Source organism: Leopardus geoffroyi, chromosome E1, assembly GCF_018350155.1.
Source record: "Leopardus geoffroyi isolate Oge1 chromosome E1, O.geoffroyi_Oge1_pat1.0, whole genome shotgun sequence".
Classification (NCBI taxonomy): Eukaryota; Metazoa; Chordata; class Mammalia; order Carnivora; family Felidae; genus Leopardus; species Leopardus geoffroyi.
In genome coordinates, this window is record NC_059330.1 from 40711832 (window position 1) to 40722084 (window position 10253).

A 10253-nucleotide genomic window follows, 5' to 3' on the forward strand; every position below is an offset into this window, starting at 1 on the left:
AATCAGCTGTAACCATGTCCACCCAGGTGAAGGTGGCCCGGTGATTGGGACCGCTGCAGCACCCACACCTGGGCAGGAGTGGAAGTAGGGCTGTGGCCAGGCAGGTGCCATCGTCCCAGGGGCGTGGCACTAGGTATGAGGCTTGTTGGGGAGGGTGGCCCCAGGACAATCTGGGGTTTAATAGACTCCAGCTTGTAGGAGGTACCGGAAACAGGGTCAGCCTGTTCAGGCTATGGACTCTACCAAAGAAACAATCACACAGAGGGGAAAAAGAAAAAAAAAAAAAAAAGCTTTATTGTTCCCTCTGAGGGATTAATGCCAGGAAATGAATGGTCCGCAGGTCCCCCACCCCTGGGGGACAGACAGAACTGTGCAGGGTGAGGCATGGCCACTCCAGTCCCAGTTAACTTCCAAACCCTGAAGCCCCCTCCCACGAGCTAAAAGTGGCAGTCTCAGCCCTCAAGCAAACAGTGGGCCAGGCGAGGCCGAGGCCTCCAGGACTTCGTGGCTCTGCGCACACAGGGCTGGGGGCCACCGGGGCCGGGCAGGGTTTATCCTCTAGCCACCAGCCACTGTAGAGGGGCTGAACCCCAGATCCAGGAGATCCCTGCCCAAGGTCAGATACAACGGAGAGTGGGACAGAGCTGCAGGCTTGGGGGTGCCTGAGGATCCAGAAAGGGCTGCAGGGCCCGGGGCTGGAGTGCTTTAAGCTGAGAGGAACCTGGGCGCCAGGGGCACCCCTCAGGATGGGATCAGAACCCAAGGTGGAGACATTCCAGGTCAAGGCTGCGGTCCAAAGCCAGAGGCTACTTGTCAATGAGGCCACCCTCCTTGAGCTTGAAGTAGAAGAACTTCTCCAGGGCGCTGGCACAGCGGCAGTACTCGCTGTCCGGGGGGTTGTACTCGCGGCAGTTGGCAATGACCCGCTGCAGGTCAGCCACAAAGAGCTTCCGGGTGACGTAGTAGCGGCTGCGCAGTCGCTCCGTCATGGTCTTCAGGTCTGGGGCAGCAGGAAGTAAAGGCATGCTTTTAAGAGGCTGAGGCGAGCGGGGCTGTAGGGTCCAGTGAAGGCAGGAGCAGGAGTAGATTTGGGGGCCAAAGAGGAAGGAAAGGGTCGGAATGGAGTGTCCTCACCAATAGGGAAGCGGATGACCTCATAGTAGTCAGGGGCCTCTGACTTCTTCACAGGCTCCATGAAGGGCCAGGCACTGGGGTGTGACTAGAGAGGAAAGCTGAGCTGGAGCCAGGCCCACTGTGCCCCAAGCCCACCTCGTGACCGCCACCCACCCCAGAATGGGTCATAAAGCCAGAGTCGCTGATGCAGGCACCCCCAGAAGGGAACCTGGTCTTCCCACCTTGATCTGGGCCAGCAAGTTTTTGAGGGTTGTGTAGAGCTGGTCTGGATCCTTCAGCTCCTTCCTGGGGTGAGAGACATCACGTCTGAGGCCCTTGGCCCTTCTGCCTCCCCCAACACCCTCTCCCTCCACACAGCACTCACCCCTTCTCCTTCCCCAACGGCTTCCAGCCTGTCTCTCCTGCAAAGTGGGGAGTGGGTGGGGAGAGCATCCCTAAGAATTTGAGAACACACACCGAGCAGGGTGCCCCCTCCCCCAGCAAGACCCCTGCTCACGAATGCCGGGGACACTCTCCACAGGGATCTGCCTCACACCCTCCTTGAAGCAGCTGAGCCCGGGGTAGACCTTTCGGATCTGGGCTTGTTTGCGCTCAATCAGCTTCTTGATGATCTGAGGGAAGGCAGCGTCTTGAGGGGCCGACTCCAGCCCCAGCGGAAACCCTCCCAAGGGCCACAGTCAGAGGCCCTGCCGCTGAGTCCAGGCGCCTCGCCTCCTAACTTCCTTGGGAGGGAAAGCAAGAACCAAGATCCCGGCCCACCCCAGGCCTGGCTCACACACGCACATACCTGTGGTACACACCCACACATGCGTGCTCTCCCCCACGTGCACACGGTAAGCCCCAACGATGAGTGCACGCACATGTGCACACACACCTCCTTCTGCTTTTTGATGATGTGGGACAGCTCCGTGTAGGGGATCCGGGGATTCAGCTCACACTCCATCAATGTTGCACCCTCATAGTCCTTAATGTAGCCCAGGTAGCGGCTCTTGGGAACCTTGATGTCCTTGGAGAAGCCCTAGGGAGTGGACAGTTATGACCCAATCTGTCGACAAGGCTTTTCCAACTTGAATAGCTCTTCCCCCAGGAGCCTCTGAGGGGCGGTGCAGGCCTTGTCTGTTCTCCCAGGTTCCTGGATCCCCTCCTGTGGTGGCTGGTACAATGCTCTGTGTTGTGTGGGTTCAATCACTCTGTCCCCAGAAAGGTTCCAGGTCAGCTGCCCCTCCCGACTCCCTGGCAATGTTTCCCTGGATGGGAAACATCCCTCCAGCCTGCCCTACTGCCCTCCAGGCCCTCACTCTTCACTGGGGCAGCAGCGCGGCAGGGGGGGAGGAGGGGCAGGAAGATGGGCGAGAAAGATCTCGCAGGTGCTGGATGAAGCAGGGGACATGAAGGGACTCCCATTCCGTCCACAACAGGGGGCTGGACAGAATGACCCCTAGCCCCAGGCAGCAGGCAAGTGTGCAGGGAGGGGAGGGTCACCTGCTTTTTGAAGTAGCCAATGGCGTACTCGTCGGCATAGGTGAGGAAGTAGAGAATGTTGTGTTTGATGTGATACTCCTTCAAGTGGTTCATCAGGTGAGTCCCATAGCCCTGTGGGGGAGGCGAGCAGGGCTTACCAGGGGGGCCCCAGAGAGGAAGGAGCAGACTGGATAGGATGTAGAGACAGCTAGGGGATCCTGGACATACAGGAGAAAAGGCAACTGGCAGAGGAAGGGGAGTTTGTGGGAGAAGGTGAAGGAGACTTTCTGAGCACTTATTCTGGGCCAAGTGTGGTGCTTGGTACTTTACAGACCGACTCTCAAGCCAGTCCATGAGGTAAATATTATTACCTCCATTTTTATAAAAACAAAAAACTGAAACTCAACTATGTTAGGAAACGTGTCCAAGGTCAGACAGCCAGCCACGGTTAAGGCCAGGATGGAAATCCCAACCAGGAAGTTGCCGTCCACGTGTCACTGGTTCCCAGTTCCCAGGCGTCAGAGTTGGGGGGAAAGGGGAAGAGGAATCACAAGAGCCCCACTCAGTGCAACATTTGAACCCTCAAGAGAGTGTCTTCCACACACGTCAAGGCCAGGGAGGCACCCTGCAGATCTGGGTTATGTAGAACAGGAGAACCGGGAACCCTACCAGTGGGTCTGTTGTGACAATTCCAGGACAGAACCCAGGACGATCACCCAGCCCAGGGCTAGTGTAAAAATTATTAACTCCCCAGTGTATGTGAATGTTCTTGTGAAGGAAATTCAGGTCCATTTAAAAGCATTACTGGTTTTGGGCCTCCATCTGTCAACAAGTGTCTTAATACGCAGTTATCAAAGGACAAATGCCACCTTGTGGGGCCCGGAAGAACTGCCTGGCCACTAGAAGAAGGGTTGGGATTATTGCTCTGACCCAGTCCAAACTGAGAAGCAGGTGGCCGGAAGGGGCTGGGGCCAGGAACATGCACTCACCTTGACTTGCTCATTTGAGGTGACAGCACAGAAGACAATCTCTGTGAAGCCCTGGGTGGGAAACATGCGGAAGCAGATCCCACCAATGACCCGCCCATCCTTGATCAAGGCCAGAGTCTTGTGCTTCCTAAGGGGAGAGGGGACAGGTCACTGCCCCTACCTGTTGTTCCCCAAATGCTCCCGGGATCCCCACAGCTTTGGAGGGCGGGGCCGCACTCAGTGCCGAGAGCGGAGGAACAAGTATTCCCACAGGTTGGAGGAAGAGGAGGGGGTGGGGGGACATAGGGGGGCCAAGGACAGGTGCCCAGGTGTGGTTGGGGCTCTTCTGGGGACGCACGGGTCAAAGACGAGGCGGGCGATGTACTCCTTGGGCATGCGCGGCAGCTGGTGGGAGAAGACATTCTGCAGCCCCACGAGCCACAGCAATACCCGCCGGTTGGCCTTGGGCGTCAGTGAGTTGCCGATGACATGGAACTCAATGATGCCGCGGCGCTCCTCTAGGCGGGCCGTCTCGTCCCGGGCTGCGTTGGCAGACAGCAGGCTCGTCTGGGCACCAGAGGAGGGCTGGTGAGCCAGGGCCTCAGGCCGGTGAGGTCCCCTCCCCACACTGGTCAGCGAGCCGGGCTGCCCACCTCAGGCCCCAGCATGGCGGCAGGGTCGGTGATGGTGAGCATGACCTCGTTGACCAACTCCATGGGGATGTCGCCCATCACGCGGAGCCGCTTGGCATCCTCCAGGGTCAGGTTCTCTGGGAGCTTCCTCTTCTCACCTGCCGGGAAGGTTGGCAGGGTCTCCCATGGACAGCAAGAGGTTAGGGGAGGGGTGAATGAGGGCCAGGGGTCAGTACCCACCTGGCATGGGCTCAGCCCCTCCGGAATCCAGACTCAAGGAGCTGTTGCTGCCCCCACCCATGGTGGGGCTGAAGATGGGGGCGCTGGGAACAACTGCCGCGCTGACCGTAGCTGAGTGAGCGAAATCAGGGGGAGCGGGGGGTGGTCAAAGGTGGCGATGGGTCCCACAAAGGGATCCGGGCCCTCTAAGCCCCAGACGCACCCTCCCGCATGTCCCCGCGGCTGCCATCCACAGTGCCTCCTCCCCGGCAGGAGGCCAAGCTCAGCCAGGAAGGCCAAGCCGAAAGCCTACAGAGCCTACCAGGGCGTGTACCTGGCCTGGGCACCAGCTGGGTCCCCTCTGAGGGCGGCATGGTGAAGCCCGACTCCCAGATCGGAGAGTTCGCCCCATAGATCTCCTCCTCCAGCATGGACAGGAATCTGTGGGGAGGGTACAGTCTGTCTCCCAACCCTGTCCTCCGACCCACACAGCAGCCTGGACCAGACGCCAGAAGAACTGGAGGCAGGTCAAAGAAACCGTGTTCTCAGGGGGCTGGGAGCTGAAGAAGAGAAACAACCTTTGGCCTGGGGGCAGGGGGCGGCGGGGAGAGACACTCCCCTGCCTCTCTTGAGCCCCTAGTCAAAAGTAGCAGGACTGGACAATCCAGGACAGAGATCAGAGGCCCAGTCTGCCACGGGGTGTAGCACAGGGCGACCGGGTGTGTGAGCCGGCGCCATCCTGTGCTATGTGGCCAGGCAGGGCACCGAGCCACCCTGCACCTCAGTATCAAAATGGGGGCTCAGAATCTACTCCCTCCTGTCACCTCATATTCCCACCTGGTGGCAGAGGGGGCACTGAAGGGCCTGGATTAGTCAGTAACGGCTTCTCAAGCTGAGCAGCTACGATCCTGGTTTCAAATGAGAGGAAAGTGTTGCAAAACAGAGGAAAACTTTACAGAAAGGTCTACAACAGGAGTGGAAATCGGTTTCACCTCGAGTGTAACCTCTGGTTTCTCGGCAGGCTGTGGTGGGAAGGGTTCTGAGGCTGTGTCCAGGCCCCGTGGGAAATGATTAGTCACATCTACCAGGGGTGTGGGCAGGGGTAATGTTAGCACTCGGGCAATGTACCTGCCATCCCCAGTCTAGTACACGCAAAGGCAAATGCCAGCAAGTTGCATCTGGGCCCCGGACAAGTCTGCCAGGTAGACACCCAGATCCCAGAAGGCTCATGGAGGGAAAGGAGGGACCATTCCAGGAAGCCTTCCTGGAAAAAAGGGGACAACAGGCGGATGTGAACTGGGGCAAAATCCGGATAGGCCAGAATGAGCCTTACTTTGGGAAGTGGGTGAGGATGAGGGTCCTCTTCTCAGGCACCAGCTTGTCCTTTTCCACCCGGAATTTCTCTAGCAGCTGCCGCCGGGTCACAGTGAAGATAGAGCGGAGAAGGCTTCGCCCAAAGATGTGAGTGGTCTCGTAGCGGGGGAGGCTATCACAGCTCTGGGGCACGTGGCAGTAGCAGAGCCATCTGGAGCCAGTGGGGAGGTGGGAAGTGAGAATGGAGACATTGAACCTAGGCTGGGCCTACAAGCCTCTCCTCATGCTGCCCTTGGCTGGGCCTACCTGGTATAATTGACCTTGTAGGTAGCCACGTCCTCGGCCTGAGACCGCTGCCGAAATTGGGCAGGCGTCTCAAGCTTCCAGTAGTTAAGGCAGAGCAGGAACATCTTTGAGAGCTCAAACATCGTCTGCCGCTCCCGAGGGGCGAGGTGACTAAACTTGTATTGCACAAAGTTCAGCACACCCTGAGAAGGGGCGGGCAGGGGACAGAACCAGGAAGGAGACGTGAGCAGCAAGCAGGGGCTTCTAATCCAAACGCTGGTGCTTCCCGAGGGCAGGGTAAAGCTCTCCTCTCATTCTGGGGCTCCCGGTGAAGAAAAACTCTGGCCCACTCCCACCCCCATGTCCACCTGAAGCACAAAACATCCTCTCTTCTCTGAACTTCTCCCTTATTCTCAACTTGACAGGATGGGGAACACAGCCTCCTCAGTCCTCCAAGATGCCCCCAATTCTCTTACCACCTTCCTCATCCCACCTGTTCAATATTAGGCTTCTCAAACGGGGGACTGCCCAGGGAGCCCTCCACCACTGGCCGGGTCATCTGCAGGATGCATTTCCGCAGAAGCTGGAGGAAGAGGAAGAAGGAGGGGCAGAGGTCAGCAGAGCTCAGAGCTGCCGACTCCCTAGCCTTGTCTACCGTGCTCATCCACACTCACTTGGACAAAGCTCACCTTGAAGAGGTAGAAATACACCTGCTTAGTGTCTGTGTCCTCCTCCTTATGAACAGACATGAATAGGTTCTCCACGTCCACCACCATACCCAGTAGCCGGTTAATCTCCTCCTCTGACACATTCTCCAGGTGGGATACGTGGTCAGCTGCAAGGATAGGTGGTAGGGTTGGGAAGAATGGACAGATCACCAGAGCTTCCTGTCCCTCTTCACCACCAGGCAATTTACACCCTCGGTCCCTCCAACCAGCGTGACCAGCAATGAGACTGACTGCTCCTACATCAGTCCTTGGGTGGCCACTGTCTCTTCAGGGCTGGCAAATTTCCTTTCGCTTCCCTTGGGGGATACATGTTCCCAACTCAATCCTTCCTTAGGAGGTATTTTTGGTTCCACAAATGAAGCTCTGTGGCACTTAAATCATCCTGTCCAAGCAGGACCCAGCCTGACCCCGCCCTAGCTCCAAGGGCACTACCTGCCTTACCCAAGGGGTGCTCACAGCTGCGGCATAGCTCGCTCAGGTTGGCAGCTGGCTGCTGTAGGTCCATGCGGGGTGCAGTGGGGGGCTTGGGGTTTTTCCAGCCATTACACTTGCAGGTTTCATTGGCCTGGAGGCAGAAGAATCAGTCAGTAACCCTGTAACCGGGAAGGGGGAGCAGATCCCCAGCCAGAGATTTGCCCCTATTCCCACCCGGGCCCTGGGATGCCCCAGGCCCCGCCCCCTCTCACCCCAGGCCCCGCCCCCACCTTGCAAGCCGAGAAGACCCCTAGCTTCTCAAGCTTCTTGGCGCGCGGCAGCCCCCGGACTTGCGCCTTCCTCTGGCTGGCGCGCTGCTGCTGGCTCAGGCCAGGTCGAGCCGGATCCCCTCCGCTCCCGGTCCCCCCACTTCCTACCCCGGGAGCCCCAGTCCCTGTGCTCCCGGCTGGGGCTGCAGCTGGGGCGGGGGCTGGTGCCGGAGTGGGAGCCGGAGTCGGGGCTGAAGCCGGGCTGGGGGCAGGAGTCGGAGTTGGGGCAGGGGCTGGAGACTGAAGGGGACGGGACTGCGTGGCCGGCGCCGGGGTTGAGGCCTGGGTAGGTTCCGCCATGGCCTCCCCCGCAGCGGAGCGGCGCGGCGCTCCCAGCCCTAGGGCCGCATGGGCAACCGGCGCACAGTGCGCAGGCGTCGCTGCGCCGGGGCATGACGGGAATTGTAGTCTTTCACTGCCGCTCCCTTTGCCTCCGGCTTCCAGACTTTTCTGTCTTGTCTCTTGGTCCCGGACAAGCGAGTGAAGCCTGAGCCATTACCCTAGATTGGCTCCTCCTCACTTCATTCTCTCTTGGAGGCTTCTGGGACAGTGGAGATTGCTGTTTTCTTGGGGACTTGGAGAAGCATCTGAGAAAACAGGCTTCAGTTGAGGGGAATCGTAGGTTCTGCCCACGAGGATGCAAGTGCAGCTCTGGGGACTGGAGTTGTGATGGCTTCCTGGCACATCCCCTCCTGCCCCAACCCCGGCCCTGGCCTGCACTGCGGACACAGACTTGCCCCTATGATGGAGATTAAAACGCAGCAGTTACCTTTCTGAACCTGTGAAGTTGCAAGGGTGGTGTTGTCTTTGGGATACTTCCCCTCTACTCTTTGGTGGACTTTTCTGTATATACGTGATACTTCAGCAATAAAGGATTATTATAAAATCACCGAGCGCCAGGGGTATGGCCATGATCACGAGGGATACTGAGACGGGGATGAGGTAGAAGTAAAGGAGGGCACATCCCAGTGTTTGTGAATGGCTCTCCCCGTAACCCCGTGGGCACCTCGAGGGCAGGGCCCGCCTCTTCAATTTTGTCCCGGAACCCAGCCCTGAGCCTGCCATAGAAGGCCCAGGGTCTGATGAATGCAGGAAACCGGGAAGTCGCGTTCATCTCCCAAGCCCCATCTGTCATCACAGGATTTGTGCACGGTCAGAAAAAGGGGTTTCGGAGAATGTAAGACCCCATGGTCACATCCCGTTGGCTCTGTCCCAGGGGACAATCCTTGTCCTCGGGACAGATTCTTGGAAGGGCAAGAGCGCAGCGGCTCAATCTCGTCTTCGCCCGGTGCTTGCGAGCGCTCCAGGGTCCGGATCGTACGTCCGGCGTCGTTCAGCGTACGTAGGCGGGTCACAGCCCAGAGCCGTGGGGCCCTGTGACCGAAGCGGGGAAGGGCCTGAGAGTGGGGCAGGAGTCAGGATGAAAGCAGCAGCGGTGCCCCATGGTGGCTGACCACCTGGCCTGTGGAAGCAGGATTCGCGTGGCTGACCCCAAACTGCTGAAGCGGGCCGGCCCGGGGTCACTGAGGGAGCCAGGCTGCGCGAGTACCTCCCCGGACGTGCGCGCCGCTGCCCGCGTGCCTCGCGCCACTGCCCTTGGATAGCAGTTGCTCACTCGGATGCAGCGGGTCGGTAGCGGTCTCCCCAGCAGGAGCCGGGTGGCATCCCCCTGTCCCAGCGCAGCCCTCGCTGAACAGAACCAGGTGGCCACGCTACCGGTACGGCTGCTCAGGGACGATTCGGCAGCTTCGCAGAACTTCCCTGTGGAGGATGGCTTCCAGATGAAGGTGGATACCTACGGCTTCACTCCCGACGAGCTGCTGGTGCAAGTGGACGGCCAATGTCTGATGGTGACGGGCAAGCGGCAACTGGAGGGCCGCAACCCGGATGGGGCCGGATACCGCATAGCGCAAAGGGTGCACCGGCAGATGCAACTACCACCGGACCTGGATCCAGCCGCCATGACCTGCAGCCTGACTCCCTCGGGCCAGCTGTGGGTCCGAGGCCAGTGCCGGGCGCTGCCTCCCCTTGAGGCCCAAACAGGACCATCCCTGAGACTCCAGGGCCGTGGCTCTAATAAGAGTCAACCTAGCCTGACCCGATAAACAACCCTGGTGTGCAGCAGCAGTCTTGGCGTTCCGTGGTCTTTTCTTGGGGTCGGGTCAGAGGTCGAGGCATAACGGAGGTAAAGAGGGCTCGGGGAGGCAGGAAAGGAACTTTAAGGTGGTAGTCCACCAAGAATCGGGCCTCTGTGGTCCTGGGAGAAGCTGGGGGCCCGCTCAGTGTGGCCCACTCAGCTTAGCTCACTGCCTGGAGCAGTAGCTCCAGCAGGGAGCAGTAGAGGTCCAGGAGGCTCCACAACCAGCAGAGGGCCCTGACAGACCAGGGACCAGATGGCTTGGACCTGGTGTGGTCTTGGCCTTCTAAACAACACAAGGTTTCAGAGGTCACCTGGGCGGAGGGTGAGAGGACAGAGTCCTTCACAAGCCTGGTCCAGACTAACCGAAAAACCCCAAAGAGGTTGTTTCTGGTGTTTCAGAGACCAACTATTTTCAAATACAAACTGTACATCACCCCAGTAGAATCTGGAGGGAGTGGGGGAGAGGCAAATGCGGGCCCCTCAACTTCAAACTTGGTGAGGTTCAGCCCCAGGTCACTCTCACCCTACCCTACCCCTTAGAGCTGGTAGAGCAAGGGCCTATTTCTCTTGGTTACCATCACCACCAGCATCCCTTCACTTTTGTGGGGTGGGGGGTGGGGGAGTGAAGT

The 10253-nt window shown here is 58.9% G+C and overlaps 2 protein-coding genes across 3 annotated transcripts; one reads left to right on the forward strand and one right to left on the reverse strand.

Moving 5' to 3' along the window:
* Window positions 1–267: 267 nt before the first annotated feature.
* On the reverse strand, window positions 268–10074 carry KAT2A (lysine acetyltransferase 2A). Of its 2 annotated transcripts, none has more exons than XM_045488878.1 (18): window positions 7446–10074; window positions 7183–7306; window positions 6703–6848; window positions 6507–6596; window positions 6035–6216; window positions 5748–5939; window positions 4737–4855; window positions 4436–4546; window positions 4217–4353; window positions 3922–4130; window positions 3585–3711; window positions 2617–2727; window positions 2009–2152; window positions 1631–1745; window positions 1499–1535; window positions 1356–1419; window positions 1135–1219; window positions 268–1000 (listed from the first exon to the last, which is right to left on the reverse strand). In XM_045488878.1, exons 1-18 carry the CDS (start codon window positions 7782–7784, stop codon window positions 807–809), a joined length of 2526 nt encoding a protein of 841 aa, XP_045344834.1. In that variant the 5' UTR covers window positions 7785–10074; the 3' UTR covers window positions 268–806. The 2 variants fall into 2 exon arrangements, with proteins under 2 accessions (XP_045344834.1, XP_045344835.1); XM_045488879.1 differs by having other exon boundaries at window positions 4749–4855; window positions 7446–10069.
* On the forward strand, window positions 9104–9608 carry HSPB9 (heat shock protein family B (small) member 9). Its single transcript, XM_045488901.1, has one exon. It carries the CDS (start codon window positions 9104–9106, stop codon window positions 9587–9589), a length of 486 nt encoding a protein of 161 aa, XP_045344857.1. The 3' UTR covers window positions 9590–9608.
* Window positions 10075–10253: the final 179 nt, after the last annotated feature.